The 23,261-nt window shown below is 53.6% G+C and overlaps 11 protein-coding genes across 11 annotated transcripts; 6 read left to right on the top strand and 5 right to left on the bottom strand.

Moving 5' to 3' along the window:
• The first annotated feature begins 15 nt into the window (after window positions 1-15).
• GLOTRDRAFT_74684 (methyltransferase) lies at window positions 16-1,995 on the top strand. The gene is made up of 9 exons (XM_007866746.1): window positions 16-363; window positions 429-593; window positions 645-695; window positions 744-789; window positions 839-872; window positions 923-1,023; window positions 1,088-1,267; window positions 1,326-1,477; window positions 1,799-1,995. Exons 1-9 carry the CDS (start codon window positions 269-271, stop codon window positions 1,953-1,955), a joined length of 981 nt encoding a protein of 326 aa, XP_007864937.1. The 5' UTR covers window positions 16-268; the 3' UTR covers window positions 1,956-1,995.
• Window positions 1,996-2,309: 314 nt separating this feature from the next.
• Window positions 2,310-4,280, top strand: GLOTRDRAFT_128115 (uncharacterized protein; the record flags this gene model as incomplete). Its single annotated transcript, XM_007866745.1, has 4 exons — window positions 2,310-2,333; window positions 2,394-3,629; window positions 3,682-3,823; window positions 3,880-4,280. 4 exons carry the CDS (start codon window positions 2,310-2,312, stop codon window positions 4,278-4,280), a joined length of 1,803 nt encoding a protein of 600 aa, XP_007864936.1.
• A 241-nt stretch (window positions 4,281-4,521) lies between these two features.
• Window positions 4,522-5,071, top strand: GLOTRDRAFT_40659 (uncharacterized protein; the record flags this gene model as incomplete). The annotated part of the gene is made up of 2 exons (XM_007866663.1): window positions 4,522-4,750; window positions 4,794-5,071. Coding segments are annotated over 2 exons (507 nt in total), but the record flags the coding sequence as incomplete, so codon positions are not given.
• Window positions 5,072-5,087: 16 nt separating this feature from the next.
• On the bottom strand, window positions 5,088-7,502 carry GLOTRDRAFT_137975 (uncharacterized protein; the record flags this gene model as incomplete). Its single annotated transcript, XM_007866744.1, has 4 exons — window positions 5,088-5,281; window positions 5,336-5,392; window positions 5,450-5,919; window positions 5,975-7,502. The coding sequence occupies 3 exons, from the start codon at window positions 7,500-7,502 to the stop codon at window positions 5,375-5,377; spliced, it is 2,016 nt and encodes a 671-aa protein (XP_007864935.1). The 3' UTR covers window positions 5,088-5,281; window positions 5,336-5,374.
• Window positions 7,503-9,305: 1,803 nt separating this feature from the next.
• GLOTRDRAFT_137974 (uncharacterized protein) lies at window positions 9,306-10,718 on the bottom strand. The gene is made up of 9 exons (XM_007866743.1): window positions 10,661-10,718; window positions 10,367-10,598; window positions 10,218-10,277; window positions 10,079-10,151; window positions 9,976-10,016; window positions 9,786-9,908; window positions 9,688-9,733; window positions 9,472-9,634; window positions 9,306-9,414 (listed from the first exon to the last, which is right to left on the bottom strand). Exons 1-8 carry the CDS (start codon window positions 10,665-10,667, stop codon window positions 9,476-9,478), a joined length of 741 nt encoding a protein of 246 aa, XP_007864934.1. The 5' UTR covers window positions 10,668-10,718; the 3' UTR covers window positions 9,306-9,414; window positions 9,472-9,475.
• Window positions 10,719-11,023: 305 nt separating this feature from the next.
• GLOTRDRAFT_59260 (uncharacterized protein) lies at window positions 11,024-13,348 on the bottom strand. Its single transcript, XM_007866742.1, has 11 exons — window positions 13,032-13,348; window positions 12,514-12,828; window positions 12,338-12,464; window positions 12,228-12,285; window positions 12,157-12,173; window positions 12,045-12,091; window positions 11,963-11,985; window positions 11,611-11,905; window positions 11,535-11,551; window positions 11,398-11,487; window positions 11,024-11,343 (listed from the first exon to the last, which is right to left on the bottom strand). Exons 1-11 carry the CDS (start codon window positions 13,242-13,244, stop codon window positions 11,124-11,126), a joined length of 1,422 nt encoding a protein of 473 aa, XP_007864933.1. The 5' UTR covers window positions 13,245-13,348; the 3' UTR covers window positions 11,024-11,123.
• A 53-nt stretch (window positions 13,349-13,401) lies between these two features.
• On the top strand, window positions 13,402-14,595 carry GLOTRDRAFT_137972 (uncharacterized protein). The gene is made up of 5 exons (XM_007866741.1): window positions 13,402-13,528; window positions 13,638-13,787; window positions 13,843-13,945; window positions 14,011-14,257; window positions 14,308-14,595. Exons 1-5 carry the CDS (start codon window positions 13,439-13,441, stop codon window positions 14,426-14,428), a joined length of 711 nt encoding a protein of 236 aa, XP_007864932.1. The 5' UTR covers window positions 13,402-13,438; the 3' UTR covers window positions 14,429-14,595.
• A 676-nt stretch (window positions 14,596-15,271) lies between these two features.
• Window positions 15,272-18,381, top strand: GLOTRDRAFT_128110 (uncharacterized protein; the record flags this gene model as incomplete). The annotated part of the gene is made up of 6 exons (XM_007866740.1): window positions 15,272-15,586; window positions 15,641-16,408; window positions 16,467-16,956; window positions 17,023-17,858; window positions 18,212-18,240; window positions 18,291-18,381. The coding sequence occupies 6 exons, from the start codon at window positions 15,272-15,274 to the stop codon at window positions 18,379-18,381; spliced, it is 2,529 nt and encodes an 842-aa protein (XP_007864931.1).
• A 100-nt stretch (window positions 18,382-18,481) lies between these two features.
• GLOTRDRAFT_92700 (uncharacterized protein) lies at window positions 18,482-19,542 on the bottom strand (the record flags this gene model as incomplete). Its single annotated transcript, XM_007866739.1, has 6 exons — window positions 18,482-18,679; window positions 18,722-18,880; window positions 18,927-18,993; window positions 19,036-19,105; window positions 19,158-19,377; window positions 19,447-19,542. 6 exons carry the CDS (start codon window positions 19,540-19,542, stop codon window positions 18,482-18,484), a joined length of 810 nt encoding a protein of 269 aa, XP_007864930.1.
• A 504-nt stretch (window positions 19,543-20,046) lies between these two features.
• On the top strand, window positions 20,047-21,449 carry GLOTRDRAFT_137971 (uncharacterized protein; the record flags this gene model as incomplete). Its single annotated transcript, XM_007866738.1, has 2 exons — window positions 20,047-20,124; window positions 20,217-21,449. The coding sequence occupies exons 1-2, from the start codon at window positions 20,095-20,097 to the stop codon at window positions 21,447-21,449; spliced, it is 1,263 nt and encodes a 420-aa protein (XP_007864929.1). The 5' UTR covers window positions 20,047-20,094.
• Window positions 21,450-21,883: 434 nt separating this feature from the next.
• GLOTRDRAFT_115523 (glycosyl transferase) lies at window positions 21,884-23,237 on the bottom strand (the record flags this gene model as incomplete). Its single annotated transcript, XM_007866737.1, has 5 exons — window positions 21,884-22,037; window positions 22,099-22,133; window positions 22,195-22,307; window positions 22,356-23,104; window positions 23,158-23,237. 5 exons carry the CDS (start codon window positions 23,235-23,237, stop codon window positions 21,944-21,946), a joined length of 1,071 nt encoding a protein of 356 aa, XP_007864928.1. The 3' UTR covers window positions 21,884-21,943.
• Window positions 23,238-23,261: the final 24 nt, after the last annotated feature.

Raw genomic sequence — 23,261 nt, 5'->3', positions numbered from 1 at the left:
CCATACTAGTGCCCGGTAAATAGCTTGCTCGATCTTCAAGTACTTCATTGCGGTCGGTTTCGAGTTGACCTTGCTCACTGCCAACAATTGCAAGCAAGGTCCATCGGAGCCTTGAACTCTAAACGCGGTTTATACGGCAAAATCGCTAGTACCTGGAGTCTATCGTGCACGCCTCCTTTCAGAACACTATACCGCCCGAGCCCTCCATCCCTATCCGTTGCAAACAAATCTTCGCCGTCCAGCCAGGCCGAGGTCAACTCAGAGCAAGATGTCGGAGGGATCTTCGACATCTGATGGACCCAAGCCAAAAGTGACTTCTTCAGTGCACGATATCAAAGCCGAGAAACCGCCTTGGGGATCCAGGTGAGTGATTTTCCGCAACTTCTCTGATGACACCAACCGGATGCTGATCAGCTCCGGGAAGGCAGGTTCTTGACAGATGAAGCCGACGTCTTCACTCACAACGCCTGGGACCACGTACCCCCACCAGAGGATCAAGCAGAGAAGATCGCCGCTTCCTTGGCGATGCAGCATTCAGCCCCAGTACCGGAAGACGAAAAGCACAAATATAATGACAGACCATCGCGACACTGGTGCGGCGCTTCCTCAGAGGCACAGTGAAATTGGATTGAGTGGAACTGTAGGGATAATTTCTACAAGAACAACGAAAGTAATTTCTTCAAGAACCGTAAATGGTACGCTCTTGAATGATACTAGTTTATAGGATGCTCAACATAAGCAAGGTTGCATACCGAGTTTCCGGAGCTCGTCCAGGCTCTGCAGCCGGAGGTACGAGACGTTCTTCGTATAATCGACGGGTCGTCTGTAACTTGAGAAGGCAGGGCCTGTAACCATTGCTGAGATCGGGTGCGGTAAGCGACCTCCTCTCGGAGCTTGGATCTCCCTTGAACTCGCTCATCAGGCGCTGGAAATGCCGTTTTTCCCCTTCTCATGTCGAACAAGAATCCTCAATTAATCATCCGTGCACACGACTATTCATCGCACGCTGTCAAGCTGGTCCAGGTAAGCTTGCCTCGTATATCCTTGCCTGGTGTACGATCTCATCCTCTGCCCGCTTACTTATGAGCACAACCCCCTCTACCTCGATCCGCCAATTGGTACCATATCAGCCTCGAAATGGGACCTGACCTCCGAAACCCTTCCGGAAGGTATCGAACCAGGGAGCGTAGATATCGCCATCCTCGTGTTCGTCATGAGCGCGTTGCATCCTGACGAATGGGGTCGTGCAGTTTCCAACATACACAAGGTAAACATTCCCCCGATGTCGCATGGCTTAGTGACACCGAGGTTTTCGGGTCTGCCAGATGCTCAAGCCTGGCGGGCTGCTCCTGTTCCGCGACTATGGTAGGTACGACCTTGCGCAGCTGCGGTTCCGGAGCAATCGGCTGCTGGACGAGAATTTGTACATCCGGGGCGACAAGACGAGAGTGTATTTCTTTGAAATAGGTACGCATCTGTTTTGCTGGTTCGCCAATGCCAAGACATTCAACGTTCGCAAAGATGAATTATCGCTCCTGTTCACCGGAGAACGGGCGTCTAGTGACGAGACCACTGACTCGACAAGGGTTGAAGAAGACGTGGAATCGCTCTCCAAAGATGTTTCCGCTATGGACCTGAGATCCCCACCACCAGGGTCTCCTCCGGCGTCCATTCGCTGGACAGCATCGGAATATCCATCCCGCGCTGATACCCATGCGCCTGCAACGCTTGAGGGCACTGCCGATGCGGAGCCCACAAGTCCACGACCAGATCCACCACCGCCTGTGATTCACCCGAGCCTTCTATCGACATCTCCTCTCCAACTCCCACACTGCCCGCCTCATCCTCTATTCGCGACGGAGCAGCTAGGCGTTGATAGGCGTCTGCTGGTTAATCGGAAACGTCAGCTGAAGATGTATAGGATATGGATGCAAGGGAAGTTCAGGAAGTTGTAGATAACGCTGTTCGTCTCGGACAGGCTTGTTGAATTCGAAGATGTGACCGTCATGTTGTAAGTGCTTCGATTCATGTCCACCATCGATCTAATATCGCATCTGATTGATAGATAATACTGCCATAGCCAGCAGAAATTTGTTCGAAGCACCTCTGATTAAAAGCGTGACTTACTCCATTGTGACCTTAGTTGTGACCTGCCGCGATCAGAAGGCGTGTTATTTGGTCGTGTTTCTGTGGCATGAATGCACAGTTTGAACTTCTCGTGCCACATCTTGCTTTTCCACCACAACTATAACCAGCACGACCCTAACCCGTCGCGTAGAACTTGCTTTACTGTGTAGCTGCCTGTAGAGATGGACCTCGACGCTGAATGGGAGGTAAGGTCAGATTGTGGCTTTCTTCAAGGGCATGTGGCGACGCTCAGTCATTCTCCATAGACTCGGTACTCCAGCGCTATGAACGGCTCAATCAGTGACTTCCGAGATCTCGTATCCTCAAACATCGATGGACCCATTCTCGGCGCGACTAAATTGAATGGACTGCTGGACATCATGGAGAGCCTTTTCGAGCGATACGCCGACACTCCTTGTCGCAACGTCGATGACGACGCCGCACTGCTCACTACAGCTTGCGTCGCTCTGTCCCTCCACGTGGATGCAAAAATGGTGCCATATGAGGAGTCGCGTGGTCTGCTGTGGTCTTGGCCGTCGGCCTGGAAGTTCACACTCCTTTCTATCTTACCTCTTCTCCACAATCCGTCGTTGGGTTCGATTGAATCGCGTTGCAAGGCGTTTGCGGCTGCCATCGACCTACTGCATCATTTTCATACAGATGTCAACACTCTGCGCGCCATGTTCACCACGCCCGGCCTCGTCGATCTCGTCTCGAGACTGTGGCTGATGGAAATCAGTGACCATGCTTTCTTGGCCGATACTCGCTACCGTTTTCACGCGACCTGCCTGATGAACATGCTCGTAGAAGAGGCGAATTTCGACTTCCTGGGTGTCCCTGTGGACTTCTCGGAGCCCCTCAGGTCCAGACGCATGACAGTGGCGGACACTACAGTCAAGTTCCTGCGCGACGTCTGCTCCGGGGCACCCTACGCGCCGACGCATGTTTCCAGGAATATCCATATAGTCACTGTCTTATCGGAACACGACGAAGAACTCCGTCACGCTTTCCTTGCAGCCAACTACATTTATTCGGTTACGAGGGTCCTCGTCAAACTCACAGCTACTCATCCATCTGAAGTAGTCGAAGAACCGGAGCGGCATGGATCCGCGATTGAGGCTGCCCTTTGGAATCTCTGGTTATTGGTCGGCTTTACAGATGGCTCGACGTGGGTGATACAAGCTCTGGAAGCTAAGTTGCTCCTGGGGCTGCTGAGATGTGAGCCCTGGCTTCCGTACCTGCAAGGCCACGATGATGAATGCTTCTACTCTTTCCTCTTCAATGTTCTGCCGAGCTACGCCGTTTACCGCTCGGTCCTTTGCGTCATGCAGAGATCTTTCACTTGGATTGTAGAATCTCAATTGCATCTAAGCAGATTCAGCGACGATCCGGAGTGGACTGAAGCCTGGGAGTATTTCATATCTACGCTGGAATCACAGTGGGCGTTGTTATCGTCAGTCCCCCACCTCCTGCCTGGGTATGAGAAGTGCTCCAATGTTGAGGTATGCCGCACTCTGCCATGCCATTATTGTACTTCGTTTATTGGGCCTGCAGTGCACACAAGAAAAGGCTTCTAATGAATTCTACAAGTGCAGTCGATGCCTCTCTGCACAGTATTGTAGTAAAGCTTGTCAGGAAACGGATTGGAAAGGATGGCACAAGGAGGCTTGCGATAGGATTCGAAAGGATCGCATTGGTGAGTGTTATGATGGACATTGACTTGGTGCGCTGAGTATACGTCTACCATCACAGATGCTTGGCCGCATAAACTGCCCGCAGAAGATGCCAAATTCATAGAGGTTATGCTCGATGTCGAGAGGGAGAAGCTGAAGGACGTCGTCATGAACTCCTTCTCCGATATGGGAAACAACTTGTTGGTCATGGACATCGACCTCCAAGTTTATCCTGCGAGAGCGGAGATCCGGCACCCAGAGGAGGTGAGATTCTGCGAGAAACACCAACTACCGCTGGTAGAGTGGTGGAATGACACGAAGAAGAAGGATTTGATGCATCCTTGCCTGATGGTGACTGCTTCGATCCCCCGGGAGTATCACGGGCAGTTCATCAAGGTTGTGAATTACGGCCCGCCGGACATACACTGGGATAAACAGGTCGTATACGGTCAAGGTTGCCCTTGCTGTTCGGGCATGTAATTACTTGTCCCGTTTATCGTATTTATAACCACAGAATCACTTCGCAAATATAGAATGGGACGCCACATAGTGACTACCCTTGCTATGCCAGTGGTACTTTGGATCCTGTCATGATCAATGACCAGTGAATGGGGCCAGAAATGGCAGTCAAGTCAGCGTTAACCACTAGCAGGCTTCCGTTGCATGCCCGGTTGCAGTTTGAACAAGGGGCACTGATCAACGTTTAGTATATAAAATCTTGACAGCCACATTCATGTCAGCGCCGGGCCACATCTTCGTAGTGCTCTTTCATCGGAAAAAAGTGGACTCATTTCACTGGGCACTAGCTGTCGAACAAACAAATAGGACGTTTACCAAGTTCCATGCCAAGAACACATTCGGGGGCATATGGTCCTATGAATGCACGGAACAAGATATTTTCAAGGATGCTGCCCTTGTGGCGCTAGTGGAGATCGGTAAGCCACAATCGCGTTCAAGTGCATCAATATCCACGTTCACCTCGGCGTATAGGAGGCCTGAATAAGACAAATACAACGGTCCACGATCTGCATGAGCTCTTCAAGGCCATCCCCATGGCCACACCTCGAGCGGATGGAGGGCGCCGCACTCCATTCAACTGCATAATCTGGCTGCGACAAGCTGTTCGTAGTCTGAGCGACCACAACGTCATCTCATGTAATGATGCCGTCGCTCTGGAGAATGAGTGCCAGAGACTCGCTGAAGAGCATGCTCCGGAAGTTTTGCAGGGTAGTGAAGGATACAGGGTTTTCAAATCAACGATTTCAATGTAATCGCGGATCCTGGACGGATATTGCATGAGTCGCAGTCTATGTAGTAAAGTACAGGATATGTCCGTTCAGATTAGGGGATACATTATGAGGTGATTATAAGCTTGGCACCAGTCGTAGCAAGGACGTGACCGAGATCGTAAATCCGGAGTAAAAACATGAAATGGCATGCAGATTATATACGTGAGATCAGAGCACATGAAGGGCAGAGCACTGTCGAACAAAGCCTGAGCGCCCGGTGAAAAGAAAACAATGGACGTTACTCACCCAGGCTGGCCGACGGTCCAAGAATATCACTGAGGGACTTCATGCAACATCTGGTGACTTTAGATACGCTGTTAGTACTATCCGCTATCAGAAATCCTAAGAAACGAGACCTACACTCCCTCCTCCACCTGCGTCCCTTGCAGTCCTAGTCCCCCACGTATGCCTCTTTTGCCGCCCGATCCTCAAATACTCCGTGATAGTCCTCTTCAGCTGCGGCGCGGACACGCCACGCTTGAGCACGCCGTTCCCGCTCTTCCTCTGCGGCTCCGACTCGCGGATCGACGACTCGAACGACACCGACGTCGAGGTCGACTGGCTTGCGCGGTGGTGCGTCGGGTGCGCCGCTACCGCTGGGGCTTGCATGGAAAATACACGGCTCGGGCCAGGGCGCTCGTCCCACTCGAGCGAGCGGTCGTCCTGCGAGAAGGGCCGACTGCGTGTCCTAGGTGGTGGGCGGAGCTCATTGTCGATAGGCGAGTCGGGGTCTGAGTGCCGCCCGTCCTCGCGTTCGGTATATTTAGGAGGGAAGTTGGACTGGTCGTGTGGCGCAGAGTAGGGATGCGAGTGCTGCTCGGCTTCGTTGTCTGCAGACAGGTCAGTCATCTCCAGCCGCGGCAGAGGAAGTAGGGGGAGACTCACCACCGAGGTTCCCGTTAACCCGTCCACTCATCATATCGCCCACCTCAATCGTTGACGTCCGCTGGCCGGGCGCAACTGTATTCTTACTCCCGTTATCCAGTTCCAAAAACGACCCGCCCTGCGGCTTCACAGCACTCGCCGGGCTGTGACTGCTGGCAGAATCGAGCTGCAGCCGTGGCACGGGCGGCATATCCTCCGTGTCCAACGCCCACGGCGCCTGTGCCCTGCTCCTGCTACGGCTCCTGCTTCGGCTACGCTGCCTTCTTCGCCCGGATCGATCGCCCCTCTCGTCAGTCTCGTCGGCGCCGGACGCATTGATGAGGTCGTCCACCACCGTCTTCGGGAGGCGCAGGCTCGCCTTGGATGCGCGTACGCTGCGTTTCCGCGCAGACCGCACGCGGGCGAGGCGGCCCCCGGACGAGCGCGACGCCGAGGTGCTCGCGACGCTCACCTTGCTCATGCGCCGGCTCGCCTTGCTGTCGTAGTCGTCCTCGGGGACTTTCTCGTCCGCTGGGTTAAATGTAGTAGCCTTCGTGACGTGGGCGGTGCCCGTGATGCCCATTACCTGCGCCATCGCGACGCTGTTCATCGTCGACTCGCCCGGGGGCGGCTCGAGCGCGTCCAGCTCCTCCTCATCGTCCTCGTCCGCCTCGAGCGCAACCTCTTCTGCGCAGCGCCACGCCTCCTCCAGCTCCGCCTCGAGCTCCTCAATGCGCCGCCGCGCCTGCCTGAGCTCGTCCGTGCGCTTTTTGTACGATGCATTGAGTTTGCGGAGAGCCACCGCCAGGGCAGAGGCCTGGTGCACTTCTTGGAGGCAGGTGATTTGGTGCTCGTGTGTCGTGGCTTGGAGGAGTGTGTGCGTGTGCTTGTCCAGGGTGCCGACTAGTGAGCTAAGCTGTGAAATGAGCGAGGTAAGGGTGTTGAGGCCTTCGGAATCGGAGGCGTGGTGAGAGTAAGCGTAGGAGTGTAGGGATTGAATGAGCATGTTTCGTCTGTGAGCCAGGAACTTGTACTGCGCCTGTGTGGAGAAGCGGGTCGTCTCCAGCTGCTCCTTCTCCCTCGGCATCTCCACGTCCAGCGCCTCCAGCGATAGCAACCGCAGATGTGATTCCTGCGCGGTGTACCGAATCGCGCGCGACACGATCTCCTGCAGCTGTTGTGAGCTGAATGTCCATCGTGCTGCCTCCAGCGGCAGGCCCTTGAAAGGCGTCGGGGAGATCTCAAAGTCCACAGGAGCAGGGTACGGCAGGGGGGTAATTTGGACCTTGCGAGTCGATGGTGCGGGTACCTGCACTGATTTCTCGGCTGTACTGGTGTGGCGCTGGGGTTGGAATGTACAGGGCGCCTCGTAGATCGGTGGGAGCACCGGGGAAGGCTCGGTCGCTGAAGGGGACGGACTGTGCGGCCAGTACGAATCGGACGAGGCCTCTGTCTGAATCAGCGATGCCTTGGACGGCGGCTTACGCAGGCGGGGCCCGCTGGGCAGTGGGGGGCGGCCACGGGTAGAGCTGGGTGTGCTCGACGACATCGTCGCCGACGACGGGGTAAGAAAATCGAGCCCTGGGCACTCCATCGATGTCGACGACAGCGACAAGACCTAAAGTGACGGCCGTGATGGTGGGAGGCTAAAAGCAGAGGGTTTAGCGCCGACGGTCGCGTCCGACGTCCGTCGCGAACAGGCTCGGGAACATTGTGTAATGATGGGTGATGGGGGACCTACAATCCTGGCATGCCCTGATTTAATTCTCCATCGAACCTAATCGCGTTAGGCCGTGGAGTGCTTTTAGTTCCGTTATCTAGCCAACAGCCGCAGGATGCGGGGAAGCGCAGTAGCAACCAGGCGCCGTCGACATCGTCGACGAGTGTAAGGATACAAGCATGAGCAAGGTCAACATGGCAAGTCTCTACATAGACAAATTTTGCATTTCTGGGAAAACCTGAGGAATACACGTGCCCACTAATTTACACTAATCTCATCATATCTGATCTCAGGTATTATTTGTCTTTGGTTCAGAATCGAATGCCCTGCAGTCCAGCAGTCAAATACTGTATCCTTCATATCAGGTAGGTTGTACTAGTAGTAGTTGTTTGATGGGGGCCAATTCCAAGCAAATACACTCTTACCCATTAGATTTCATCTCTCCTTGAGTTCCAAACACACCCATCCACTCCCTTGCATTGTGGATCATAAGCCATTTGAGAGGCACCAGCTGTGCTCTAATGATGGTTTATTGATTTGAATGCAGAAGACACACATGTTGCCACATGAGTGGCCGCGAGAGGGTTTCGGGCACACGCGAGTCCTTGAGATGTCCTGTTGTTATACAGCCACTTCAGGAAGGACTCATCCATCTGACAATCCACTTATTCCAGGAGCCAACACTTATTTTGAGCAATAAACGGATGCTCTTGCATATTCACCGCAAGTGCCGGCAATTATTGCAGGTCCATACCCACTAGTAGGGGCATGTCCGGAAACGCCGTCCATCCGGCGGTTCGTCGGAGGCAGGTCTATTTTCCCTAGGATCGTTGGGTTATGGCGTAGGAACTCTAAGTGACGAAAGACATGCAAGTGTAAGGCACCGGTGATTCCCCTGGCGGGGGCGGATGCGATGTGAGTGCCCTCTCGGGACACTGGATACGAGTCTCCACTCCCACCGGCACTGATATGCTTTGTCTCCTTTGTGTCAAAGAGCGATGAAGGCCTTTGTCTCTTTATAAGATTGAAACAGAACCAGTTCAGGACCATCAGGACAGGACCTGTGGTAGATCGCTGTGACAGTGGGTTACTTACTTTATGATGGGTAATCCATGCAGGCCAAGCGCTTGTCCAGGAGCCAATACTTGTCTCACCGTATGCTCACCTAGGCCGTACGGGTTACCCTCCACTGCAGAATCAGTAGTCCCGGCAACCTACCACAAGACCGATGCATCATCTATTCTCATTGACAGCGACCCCTTGCCGGTTCCGCATCTGCTCGTGATTACCGGCTCCTGATACTGTACTGCGGCTCATGGGAGAGAGCCAGATACAGCATCGTACTGTACACACGTAGAGCGATTTTCGGCTGTCATCATGACGTCGGACATCCATGGTTGCAAAACCGAGATCGCCGTCTATGATGTCTTCTCGCCAGTGCGAGTGAGCTGCCCGAGAAAGACATGAAACGAAGACCAAATTTAAGGAACTCACCGATAGACCACCGGGGTGAGCAATAATTACCGAACAATGAGATGAATGACAGTATCGTCATCCATTGCATTTCCGGGCATGGGATCTCGGCTCCGTAGCGCCTATGTCTTCAGGCAAGGACCGACAATCAGAATCCAAGGAACATAAGCATAGGCACCAGACACGACCCAAACATCATCCACAATTGACATTGAACTTAATCATACAGCCTCCATCGATCACATCATACAATACGGATCACTCTTCCCTACGTAGAAGAAATTCGACACGTTAACTCCTAAGCCCTCACAATGCGACGACTCACACATTCATGAGGAAGCGCTCTTCGCGAGTGCGATACACCCCGCGTTCCCGATGACCGTGAACTTCTCCCCTTCCTTGCCCTCAGTCGTGGCTCCAACCTCCTTCGGCAGACCCGCGCTACCCAGCTCGCCAGCCACCCGCATACCCTTTGCCAACACAGACACCTGCGCTTGGGAATCAGCTTTTGCGACCAGAGCAAGCAAATACAGAGACGTACGTCGATGGCGATACTCACGAACCGTGAGATCACCGAGAAGACCGGACTAGAAGCCAGGTGGGTGAAAGGGAAGCAGAGAAGGTGAAACCGAGACGTACACAAGCACCGACTCGACCGGCCTGCTTTCTCCCCGCTGAGCGTTCTGTAAGAACCCCGGTCGGAGGATGATAGTGTCGTCATAGCCCAGCGACGCCAGCGCCAGTTCGGTCAGGCCTTTACTCCTAAGTTGCGGGAGGGTGAGGTAAGGATACAGGAAGCCCGCGAAGGACGGCAACGTTAAGTACGTACCGAGGGTAAAGGAAGGGCGCACTCGGGTTCGCACCGCCGCTCTAATCAGAAAAAATGTGAGTGCACAGTGGAAATTACCGCAGGTTGTAGGCTAGGAGCTTACGGAGAGGTAAACGAGCCGTTGCTTGTGCGTGGGGTCGTTGGACTTGGCTAGGCGGGCAGCATTCACCACATACCTGCGCATACATCCCGTTCAGACCAAACTTGTAGGACGAGAGGAGAGATATGCGTGCACTGCTCACTCTCTGTCGATCTTCTCGAAAGCCGCGGCGCTTCCGGCCTTTGCGCGCGTCGTGCCGAGCCTGGTAGTGGTATAGCGTAAGTACCGATCAAAACAGTAACCCTTGTGCATTCCAGTAGTAATGTAAGCCAACGTAAAGGGTATACGTACGTGATATAAACCACATCCCACTTCCCCGCGTCCAACCCAGCCTCCTCTAGTTTCTCAAAATCAATCTGCTTCTGCTCGAGCTTCTCCTTCCCGCTGGTAAGGCCGTCGAGAGGGGTCACTCGCCGCCCGTACTCGCCCACGCGCGAGTAGTACGAGGAGGACAAGAGTTCGCGGAGTAGGTGCTTCCCCGTCGCGCCAGTTGCGCCCAAGATGAGTGCAGATCTGCCAGCAGCTGCGTTCACGGTACTGATCAGCTTACTGCAGTAATATATATTAGACGAAGAATGTGCGTACCCGCCATGTCCAAGAAAGCAAGAAATTAGGGTAAGTTGTGGTGTCTGGAAAAGAGTGGCAGCATCTGGCTCCTGATGCCGGCGAGTCGCGTCATCGACTCGGACACGGCTGCAGACGAGTGCCGCTTTCGCCCGTCAGCAACCGGAAAAGCAAAATGTCGTCGACATGGCATGTATCCAGAGTGAGTTACATTATTAATGACCATTATGGAGATTCAGTTGGGGTTCAGTTCTAACTACGAAAAGTGGCTTGGAGGAATAGGAGCTTGACACTGACAAAGGCTTCCGACAATTGATCAATCCGACCCGATCGGACGGGCGCCCAAACTAGTCTCAGGGAGACGAGCTTCCGGATATAGTGAGAGCCACAGCATTACCAGTCTTCACGATATATACTATGTATAATGGTAGACACATCCGATCTCACACATAGGCGAGAAATACAACAACCAACAGCCTCTAGATCAATCCTCATCGTCCCCAATAATATGCGCCGTGATTGGCGTCTCCTCCCCGCTCGCAGTGTTGGGCACAGGGGCGTACCACCGCGGCGCGCCCCCATGGGGCAGCATCTCGATGTTCTCAATGCTCTTTGCGGAATTCGATGAGTCAGGAGCGTTTCGCCCGCTTGCTGAATATAGGTGGATGAGGGACAGTATGAGTGTGTACAGGATGAATGCAAGGCTATAAAGCGGTGATGTGACAAAAATTGCGGAAGTAAACGAAGCAGCGACGCACCTGAACATAATGAGGATGTAGGTAACGTGATCCATCCCGTTGTCGTGCACGTATTCGAGTTCCTCATCGGTCGCAGACATGAATAGTAACCTATCCCTACTCAGCACCCTTCGCTTAGACATGGGAACGAGACTTACCCAGCTGCAACGAGTAACTAGTAATGTCCACGTCGCTTTCAGCCTGTATACTACACCGACAACTCGAATCACTCACGAAAGGAGGGAAATGCCTAAACGCCTTTCCGGCTTTCGCGGGCCCTTGACCTCTTTCAAAGAACCCTCCAGTGTAGTCTCTCTCCCTTCCCTCGTCACCTGCCAAGGTATGCTCGCTGTGTGCATCCCCATCCGCATCGGCCGCAGGGTTGGAGATCTTCGACGGGATGAAGCATATCTCGACGATGCGAGTCACACCGGCCAGCATGAGCGTATGGCCGAAAGTTGCATGAACTTTAGTGGAAATCATGAGAGCTTGGGCGTGCTCCGACATCGCCCACCCAGTCAGGATGATGCTTGAGTCAGTAGAGGTCAGCTTGGGTGATAATACAGATAAGCGGGGGATGGTCTACATTAGAGCAGGAACAACGCTGCGCTATATGTCCGCAGGCAAGATCAGCCATAGGAAACAAAGGGATGAAAGTCGCGACCTACATTATTATTGCGAGAAAGGAAGATGCCAAGTGCGCCGCCAGCCCACCCTGTGAGAAGACGCATTAATTCGATGCACACGCGGATTCAGCTGCAATAGCGGAAACAATCTTACACAGAACACCCATGATCCTTGTGTCATTCGGGTCATTTTTTGTGCTGTACGGCTATCCGAGGATGACTCACGTATGTTGCATATCCTTGACGGACCAGGAACCACCATGATGCTCCGTGAAGGTATTGACTGGTCCCGCGTCAGTATCAAGAAAACCAAGCACCCATACTGGGCGGCCTACCGATTCCCCAGAGCATGATGACCCACGAGTCCCACCACTCCGGACTGCGACCAACCCGACGCACCCAGTTCTCTCCCACTATTAACAAGATAGCCATGATGACACCGTACGCGATAAACCCACTTCCCTGTAGAGTCCTTTAGTCAACACTCCTTGCGGCCTGATAAACTGCGCACCATAATGTAGTGAGCCAAGCACTGGCCCAGATGCCCACCGCGACAATATCCGCGGAATGCAATCGCACCAAACAGCATCTGGGTCCATCCGAGGACGGGGTATGCCTTCCCAACTACTCCGTGCAGTTTCACTGCATACGGTCGAATAGACTGTTCGTGGATGTGCAGTTTAAGGTAGATGCCGAGCACCAATTGGGTGAGGATGGGGATGAAGAGGATGGTGGCGAAGGTTCCGTGTACGGAGGCGTAGAATTGTCGCCCTTTATGCGAGTGTCCGAGAACAATCCCGGCGAATGTGAGGGCGAATCCGGCACTCTGGACCAAGTCAGACGAGATGAACTTGCACGAACAATTTGTCGCTGCGGGCACCAAGCGTTACCCAGCATCCCGAGAGACGACCAACGTCAAACAGACGAAAAACACCTCCAAGTGATCTCCAGCCATAAGACATTGGTTGTCTAACGGTCTGACCCGGGGCACGCTCGCTGTCCGCAAGCGTCACGAACACTGAGACTCACCTGCAACGGTACATGCCAGCGACTCCTAGTCAGTCCCAAGACCATCCCAGTGGGAAACAGAATCCCCCAAACGAACGCCTGCAGCGCCATATGTATCCACAAAATCGAGTCCACCGGCGCATTCATCTGTTCCTCGCTCAGTTCATGATGGTGTTCGTGCGCAATGGCCGGCAACGCCAGGGCCAGAATAATCGACAGTGTCTTCGCAAACATTACAGTCGGTATACCGTGTTACAAGATTAGGTCTACAGAGAGCAGGGGACGACGCCCGGCGCTGGGCCGCCCAGGAATAATATGGAGGAGGAGGAAGGTGCCGTGGGAAAATCTCCCCGTCATGTCGGGCGACATCAACGATCAGCTTTGCTGAGCCCGACTCTTACCGAGCATCGCCGACCGCAGCGGCAGAGATGTCAGGAACAGTGACCGTCTTCGTCAAGTCGCCCGACACGCGCTCGGAGCGCCGCTTCGATCTGCACCTCACCGTCGGGCAGCTAAAGGTTGCGTGCGCCAGTCGCGCTCTCGTCCCTTGCGCCAGCAGCTTATTTCGATCATTATAAACCTCTGTCTATCTATGGATCACTCAAACTCCTGCGATATAACATGTAGGGCAAGCTTGAGCTTGTTACTGGTATACCAGTATCCAACCAAGCTATCTCGGTCTTGAATTCCGAGGCGGACGCGCAGGTTGTGGGGACATTGGACGATGAGAGCAAGCCACTCGGGTTCTATGGTCTGAGGGATCATCAAGTACTGAATGTGAGTCCTGAGCTCTCGACTCCGTTCCTTGGACACGGTCTAAGCGATGCTTCAGGTGGTGGATACTGACCCAGCTACGTCGCTAACGGGGCAGTTGAACGATGTTTCGCAAGTGCAGAAATTTGAGCTGAGCGAGAGCGAGTACCAGAAGCGGCAAGGTACTGCCGTATTTCTTGCATTTCCTCAGCTCTCTGATTCAGTTTCCATTACTCGATGGCGACAGACAGTGTCCTCGCGTACAAGCAACAGCACAAACTCGGTCGCTTCGCTGACAAGAAGGAGGATGAAAGTACCCATCAGCCGGCCCCCGAAGTGAACATCCCCATCGGAGCTCGCTGTGAAGTCGAGTCTTCTGAGCCAGGGCTGCACAAGAGGGGCACCGTGCGGTTCGTCGGGCCTACCAAGTTCGCCAGCACGGGTATATGGGTCGGTATCGAGTACGACGAGCCGTTTGGCAAGAATGATGGATCGTAAGTATCAAAAGCATGCGGGCGTATGCATTCTGAATGAACCTTCGTAGCGTGCAAGGCGAACGGTACTTCACTTGCCGGCCCAATTACGGTGTATTCGTGCGCCCCGAGAAAGTCAGAGTCGGGGACTTCCCTGTGGAGGACATCAATATGGAAGATGAGGAAATATGAATACCTGAGTGGAAAAGACGATAGGGTATTTGCAGTTTGTCGTTTGATTGGCTGAAATTGAAGCGACCTTTGTGCTTGTATTGGGAAGTTGTGGTGTCGCGTATGGCCTTCTAAATGTCCCAAATCTTTGTTGAGCCGGCGTGCTTTGCGAAGGTGTGGGTATATTTGGAGCGCCATAACATAGTGCTGAAATGTTACGAAACTGCGGTTGGTTGCGTCGGCTCTGCATAAAGCGGGGGACTTCATCGCTGAACAGGCCTCCGGAATCGCGTTAAATCTTACAGCTAGGCCCGTTCACTGCCATATTTTGCGGTGGACGCTGCTTCCCTTTGTCTCACCCTGATTCCCGGAATCCGGTTACACATTTGGTCAGGCTACGTGTAGAGTTATAACAGCAAACTTTAGTGAGTGGTTCATGGATTCGTTGTATTCCTGAGTTTCAAGCAGTTCTGAGTTCCTTGTGCGCTTTCCCTGGTGGCTGACGACGTCACGTGACTGGGACGCGATCCGCAGAAGACGCGTCTACCCATCTCCGGACCCTTCACACCGACGATCGGTGGCTGACACCCCTTCACTGTCACCCGCCGACCTCGAACATGTCACCTCCAAGGTATATAAACCGTCGCTCCTTCTGCCATGGCTCCTCACCCCCCTTCCCTCTCTCCCCCCATCTCCTCCCCCGCCTTCGCTTTCGTATTGCTTTCCTGAGTCCTGGTGACTCTTGCTTTCGTTTTGCTTTCGATCTCTACACTACTTCACACATTACTACCATAATTTCTTGCGACCGGTTCGCCTTGCGTCCTCTCTCTTCGTCGCCGCTACCCCACTACATCCTCCGTCACGATGGTCGTCCTCAGCGGTCGCTTTGCATTCCTTCTAGCACTGTCTTCCCTCGCCCTCACTTCCGTCCCTCTGTCTGCTGCGGTACCTACCACCCAAACTTCCCACTCCGGCGCGGTAGGGAAGCGCCCACAGACGCCTTCCACAAGGATCCAGATCCCTCTACCAGCCAATCACTCATCTCACCCAAGTTCAGGCGGTACTCGAAAGGTATCATCGGATGCAGTCAAGACTGCTAACAAGAGCAAGGGTGGATCTCACACCGGTTCTGGTGGCAAGGGAAGGAAGAGCAAGGGAAAGAAGGAAGATAAAGACAAGGTGAGGTCCCTGGTATTCTTCCAGTTTGTCGTCTGACTTCGACATCACACTTAGCGTTCTCTTTACTATGCATCGCCGTCTGCGTTCGATCCCATGAACCCTCTCTTGCGCATGGGTGATATATCCATCAAGCGCTCGTCGTCGTCCGAGGGTGAGAGCGAGAGTAGGGTATCCTCAAGGTTCTTCGGGCACAGCCGAGTTCGGTCGCAGGGCTCTCGTCCCGCATCGTATCTTCACTCCGGTACGTCGTCTGAGGGTACGGTCGTAAAGGGGTCCAGGGTCTATGCAAGGCGGAGCGCCGACCATGACCACGATCATGACCACGACCATAGCCACGGTCACGACCACGACCACGACCATGATCACAAGCGCGATGTGGTAGTGGAAGGCGACCATGATCACGTTCACGCCCATGGAGAGAAGGTTATCGTCGACGGCAAACACGACCACGTCCATATCCATCGCCGAGCAGACCATGACCATGACCACGACCACGACCATGACCACGACCACGACCACGATCATGATCACAAGAGGGATATAGTGGTCGAGGGTAAGGACGACCACGCGCACATCCATACGCATGGCGACAAGGTCGTGGTCAAAGGTGATGACGACCATGTTCATGTTCACGGACATCGGCGTTCCATCTGGTTATCCGGCACCCGAGGCGACAATTACCTCATTCAGTCACATCCTTCCGAAAATGGGATGAGTATCGGCATGGGGGCTAGCTTGGGGATGGGCGCGCACATGGAGGCGAGGGACTTTGCAGACCTTGATCTAGGGATGGTAGGAGTTCCTGGAACAGTCGATATCATGGTGAGCTTCTCGATGCCATTGCTACCACATCCGTTCTGTTCACTCACGCGTTCACCAGAGTATACTGGCAACCCCTCCATATTCCACCAAGATTGCCTCTCTAGTGCTTGCTACGATGAACTCGAGCGGCGATTACGGAGCTTACGATGCCTCTAACTCCACCAGTACTGATGGAACATCGGAGAGTGGAAACGGGACGTCGTTCGTACTGAACGTATCAGACTCCAAGCAGACCAAGATGTTCCTGGTCCCTTTCAACAATGACTCTGCAGTCGCAGCGTCCGACGATTCCTCTTCCTCTACCACGACTGGCAGCGATACCTCCACGTCTGCAAGTTCTTCGACGACGTCGATGACGAGCTCGGCGTCTTCGTCTGCGCCCACAGCTTCCTCGGTGACTATGCAGGCTGCGTCGCAGGACATTCCTGTCACTCTTCGCATTCCCGTCTTCAACTCCGAACAGGCCGAGATGGTAAACTATTGCGCGACGTTTGACCCCGACCCCGTCAAGCCTGTCGTGATGAGTGTGGAAAGCTGCATGAGTAGTGGTGAGTCTACAATTACGCGCTCATGACCTCTGCCGCATCCCGTTCTCATAATGGCCCTCGTTCTAGGTACCGCCCCTGGGAAGTCCCAGCTCTTCGCCTATAATACGCAGTCGGGCGTCGTTCGTCCGATGTGGTTCGCAGGACAAGATGACGGGATGTCTGACTCTACACCGGATGCTACTTCTACGACTATGGTCACTTCAACCTCGACTGTCGCTTCGACAGTAGCTCCTACGTCGACCGGTTCTGTCTCCGCGGCGAGCATGCCCATCATCGACAATGGCGACGATTCGGAAGGCAAGGACAGCAGCGATGACTCCCTCGTGGATCCTGGCACGCCGGACAACGCCAACGTGGCTAGCGTGACCTCGTTGAACTCGGAAGGTGCCGCTCGCGGGTTCGACGAGGAGAGCTACGGAGATGACACGCGGCCTGGGTTCTCGTACGCTGCAGAGGAGGGTGCTCCCTCAGGAAGTGGACAGGCCCAGCCTATGAACGTGACCTTAGTGTTCACTCCCGAGATGCCTGTTGCTGTTGGCGGGAGCCCGTCATCGCAGACGACTGGTACCTCAAGCTCTAGCGACACCGTGGCGGCTACGGCGACTGCTCAAGACGCGCTGTCCTCCACTACTGGTACCGACTCAGCAATGACGACTTCGAGCGATTCGAGTGGGACCACAGTCACCGCTCAGGATGCTACGTCTACAACCGCCAGCTCGGACTCTTCCTCCTCGACTATTGTTTCTGCCGACAATGTTGCCTCCACTTCTTCTTCAACCGACTCCTCTTCCGCTTCTAGTTCGGATGGTACGACTGTCACACGTTCCCTCCAGGTACAAGTCGTTGCTGCGACTCCGACGCCCACTATGACGGAGACTGCGACGGGATCTTCCATGACGCCGGTTAGTACGGAGCCTTATGAGTGGATGTTCACACCTAGTGCTAGCGCCTAGTACGGTGGTGAAACGAGTAGGACACTATTGTATGTGTATCCTTGTTGTATGATAGGTATCGCGAGAGTTTCGATTTGTATTTTCGGATGTAGCGTAGATCTGTGTATTGTGTCCCGTTGCGTAAATTGGAGTGGTCTGGTTGAAGCTGATGGCGTATTATGACTATACCTTCAACCATAGACTGTCTGATCAGTATATAGACTGTGAATTTCGTCAGACGCGCAACTGCCTTTCCACCATCACACGAGGGACTGTCCTGGACATAGATATGCATAAAGTAGCACACTGATCTAACCCGTCAGGAGTACAGACCTCACACCCTTTTAACGAGGTGAGCATCTGCTCAGCCAGGAGAGCATGAACATCTGACGTTAGATGCAGTTCGCCCTCCCATCCACCACCCTCGTCTACCGGGTCGTCTTCTGTGGACTTGTACTCTAGGGGATCGTCAATTATTTCGCTGAGTACCTGATGGGACGAGACGACGAAGATGGCGAAGTCTGAAGCTTGTGTTCGCAGACATTCGTTCCAAGTTTCGGCTCGTTCCTTCACTTCGTCCGAGGAGTCGATACCTATGGTAGCGTGAGTATGTATCTCAGACAGGAATGAGTTTTGCTACCACCGGATGACCGGTGGATGGGCCCAGTTTCGAATTCGGTATACAGGTTGTGGACAGCGTCGAGGAGAGACTCGACGAGTGGCGCCAAGTCGTCCGAGGGCGTCCTACTGCAGCCGTTGATACCGATGTATGGAACTGGTGGACAGATGAACTCATGGAATCAGAAGGTAAGACGAGTTCTGATATGTCGCACCGTAAGTGCTTTCAGACGGGTCCGGCGCGCGGTCCGGAGCTCGGGGGAACAAGTATCGGGAAAGCTGTGCAGAGAGGTCGCTTCGACGGTCACCCCAGGGGCTGCGAAGTTGTGAACGCGAGCGGAAACGTTTGTGAGTGCGTTGGAGATGTGGTCTGTCTGTAAGTTCACATGCAGTATAGGATGCGAATGATGCTATTCCTACCCATCGGTAAGCGTTTTCGTCGGTGAACTCGTCATCTTCTGCCGTGGGAGAGCTGTACGAGTCCCCACTGGAATGGAAGTAGGACACGGCCCAAGATCTTGGTACTTACAAGACGATGATGTTCTTCAAGGAATTTCGACCATGCCAATGGGTGCTGGGTTTCGCTTTAGGTAAATATCCTGAAAGAGGTAATACGTAGATGGCAAATGAGAATAAGAACACTACGCTGACTGCTTGTTTTGGGGGGATCGACGTCGGGAGCGTCGCGGTTTTGGCTGACAGTCTGCTTCGCCTTCATTCCTCTCACTGACGCTTTCTGGGGGTGTTTGTCGTTATTCTGGAAGACCTCTGGACTCTGGAGGTCTTCCTTCAGCCATACTGCGCAATTGACGTTCGATTTACGAGGTAGGAAAGTAGTCAAGCTGCAGTCACCGTTACGCTGACCCGAGGACTCGGATTGACCAATCACAGCCGTCCATCAATTTTGATGGCTACCAACCTCCGAAGCAGTACGACTTACAAGGCTGATCGCTCCTTTGTACTCAGCCATAAGGGCACGGTGGTGCCGCGACGGCCCTGGTATGCGTTCTTGAACAATGGTGTCGTGCCAACGCATCGTTGTTTTCTATGGACTTGGGGTCGCTACTCGGCACTGGCAGTCGGCCACTAGTAGTACTTGCAGGCGGTTCGTTTCGCTTACTACAACGTAGCGAACCGCGCGATACGATATTTATCCTAATTGAAACCATCTCCTCACTGATTTCAGCTCCGATTGCGCCATAGTTGGGGTGCCTTTGTGTGGTAACGGTTCCTCTTTCTACGGAATCATCGCATGTGGCTCTCGACCGAATATCTGCAACGATTGCCAAGGCAGTAAATCGCTTCCGACGGGTGCCGGAAATACAACGTCGACCTCAAATTCTCCCTGGTGCGCGTTCTCTCCCATAGTTACCAGGGGCCAAGCATCCTCAGCGACGGCTCTGTTGTGCTCGAAATGGATCTCGGGTTGAATGCATGCAGCTTTGGTCTAGTGCCGTTGTGATATTGTTCCTCTTTGTTCACTCGCCGGAATATATAAAAAGTCTCTCCAGCTGTTGGCTATAGACAGAAATTCATCCAACCTCATCGCCCTCATCTCAAAACGATTACTACCTTGCCTTTGACTTTCATGGACGCCAGCACTGCAGCGAGATTTGAAGTAAGTCATATTGCGAGCTTGGTATCCCCTCGCGTTTACCAGGCTATTGTCATCTACTAATTTGACTGATTGATGTGTCACCGACCGTACAGGAGCTATACAAAAGGGCACTTGATGGGGAGATAGACGATCTCCGTCCCCTCACGCATTTCCTGGAACGCGAGGATACACCTAATCTCGACACAGACCAATCCCATGCCATACTTAACCTTCTCAATGTTCGCTTTCGCAAGTACGATCATAAGGACTTCTGCGATGGCGCGGGGGTTGACTTGGCATGGGATGCCTCGGCCTGGATCACTAAATTTATACAATCCAATCCCGAAGGAGTCACCGACCATGGCCGGGGACTTTCCGAACTATGGGATAGCGCCTGGTCATTTATCTATGGATCCATACAGCCTTTGATAGCAGGTGACCTTCTCCAGCCTCAGCATGAGCGCGAAGAAGAAGACTTCATGCTGGGAGCTATGGCTGGCTTGCTCTTGCAGCTGAACGATGACCCGTCCACTTGGCCTCGGATGATCCAGACGAGAGGATTTATCCCCACTGTCGTATTCCTATGGGTCGCCGAAATCAGAGGGGCAGCGGAGCAGAACGACGCGTACAGCTTTCGTATCACTCTGCTACTCCGAGGTCTGCTGACGGACATGACAAATGACGTCCTCCAAAATTTTGTGCAGCAGTTCCAAGAATACTCCCCCCTGATTGCGAGGGCTGTCACCCCTTATCTGCATCTCGCCTGCGTGCACGACTACCTCATTGAGGACTATATGCCCCTCATTATCGACATGATGAGTGACTTGTCGTTTATGAATCACGGATTTTACAGGGCCTTCGTCGCCTCTGGATCAGTCACTGCTGGCACCAAACTCCTATTCAGATTAGCATTCTCGCTTCCTCGGCAACCCGATGCTGCGCGAGACGAGTGTTATGACATGACTTTGAAGGCGATCCTGTCCTTCCTCTACACTGTAATAGCCTCGGACTCTGCCCTCGGTCCGGTCGCGCTTGCAGAGGCTTGCAACGCGGGTCTACTTCAAGCACTTCTCCAGTGCGACCCCGAAGTGCCAAATTCGGGATATGCGGACTATTATCACCTCCTAGAGAAGGTCCTCCCCAGTTACGCAGTCGATTCCGGCGTTCTGCATCTCCTGAACGAGTGCATCTCGTCCGTACAACGGTGGTCGGGATGTCCTGAAGTGATGGCCCGCCTTTCCCCTGGGATGTCTATTGCCTGGAAAAACTTCACGGACGCTATCCGTGATGCTCAGATTGCCAGCGCTGCTGGTGGTTCCACCCCGGGCTCTGCGCCAGTTCCATAACGAGATGGTGCGCTCCCCTGTGGTCAATCAATACATTTCCGGAGCTCACCGCGCCCCTCAAATGTAGTTGCTCGCGCAGACGACCTCGCCAAGTTTATGGTGCTGAAGAACTTGAGACTTTACTACCGTCCTTCCAACGCTGATCATTTATGTATGTACATAATGGCCTGGAATCATTTTAGACATTAGCATAATAGACTGTGTTATTCTTGACCCGAGAATTTTCGACGAGAAACGTACATGATAAGATTCTGCAGAATCATAACCAGTCCAAACTGGCGGCGATAAGTTGATACACGAACGGTGACAACTTGGACAGTATGCGGCTCTTCATACCAAGGTCCTTGGGACAGTCGCAGCGAGGCAACCTGCAGCGGATATCCGATATATCATGAGATCTTACATGCAGCGCCAGTAAGATATACATATTAGTTAGTTTCTGCATTCCGTCAAGTCCCAAGTTAATAAATACATGTACAAGGCTTGCCCATCTCCTACTTCTCGCGGACGCACCCTCCGGGGAGGAGGAATCGGAATTTATCGCTGTTCTGCAGGATATGTAAGGGGACGTGTAGGGCCGAGGGTGACCTGGAGTCGAAAAAGGCTCAGTCTCAGAAGGTCAGAGGAATGATGGGAAGAAACGACGTACGGGTCTTTGTTGAGCAAGTCAAAGAGGTCTTTGTACTGGAAGGCGAGTCGACCAATGTTAGCTGCCGTAGAACACCAGGATAGAAAACCAGCGTACTCGATAGGCTTCTGGCAACATCCCGAATATATCGTCTCCCGAGCACACGACCTCTTGAATCCGATCCGGCTCCAGTAGGGATTTGTCTGTCACCCGGTCCGCATGCGAGTATCCTACCCGGGAGTGTAAGGGACATCCGAGAGAGCGGAGGGCATACTCACCTTTCATCTTCGTAACGAACTCATCAATATACCGGAAGCAGAACGTGCAATGCCACCCCGAGTCCGCCAGCATGTGGTCCGCAACCTGGGAGTGCCCGTAGCCAAAGCCTCCTTCTTTGTTCCACAGGTGGACCTGCGCCCTCCAGCTTACCTTACCCGCCGGCCACTCGAACGAATACAAGTACTCCGACATCTGGAGATGCAGCGGAGACGGCGCAGAGCAGTGCTGCAGCAGCTTGATGGTATGGGCCGATGGTATCTCGTCCACATCGGAGTATATCACCAGCAGCGGACCATCAGGCTTCGCCTGCTCCCGCAACAACGCGTCCATATGCCTCCTCTGCTCGATCTCGTTCACAAATGGGCTCTCAAACGGGTCGAGCTGCCGCCCATGGAACGTCGAGTACACGATCTTCCCCTCGAACTGCGCGAACCTCTCACGGTCCTCCTGGAACGCGAGGCGCTTCGGCAGACCCGTGAACGTCAGGTCGCTCTCGACGACGAAAAACTTGGATACGACGGGGTCGAGTTCGTGCATGCGCACCTCGAGCAGGTCGAGCTCGGTGCTCACGAGGATCGCGTCCCACACCTCCGCTGGTCGTGCGCGGGTCTGCCATCCATGCAGCGCGCAGAGGTGCTCGTCAAACGCTATGCCTTCGGCGTAGTAGTGTGGAAGTATCTCACGAGGGCCGATGGGTGTGTCCCATAGCGGCCGTGTCGAGTATGAGAGGAAATTCCGCACGCGTAGACTGGATAAATGAGCTCCGTACGCGGTATACGTGTCACGGATATTTGTGCTCACTTATTTTTGAGTGAAAACCCAAGCAAAACGAGTAACAGGACTAGCAAAAGAATGAACAGAAAACGCTGGCGGATATGCATGACCAGAGCGGCTTAGGGGTTGTG

Source organism: Gloeophyllum trabeum, assembly GCF_000344685.1.
Source record: "Gloeophyllum trabeum ATCC 11539 unplaced genomic scaffold GLOTRscaffold_00005, whole genome shotgun sequence".
Lineage (NCBI taxonomy): Eukaryota > Fungi > Basidiomycota > Agaricomycetes > Gloeophyllales > Gloeophyllaceae > Gloeophyllum > Gloeophyllum trabeum.
This window is presented reverse-complemented; position numbering and strand designations above follow the sequence as displayed.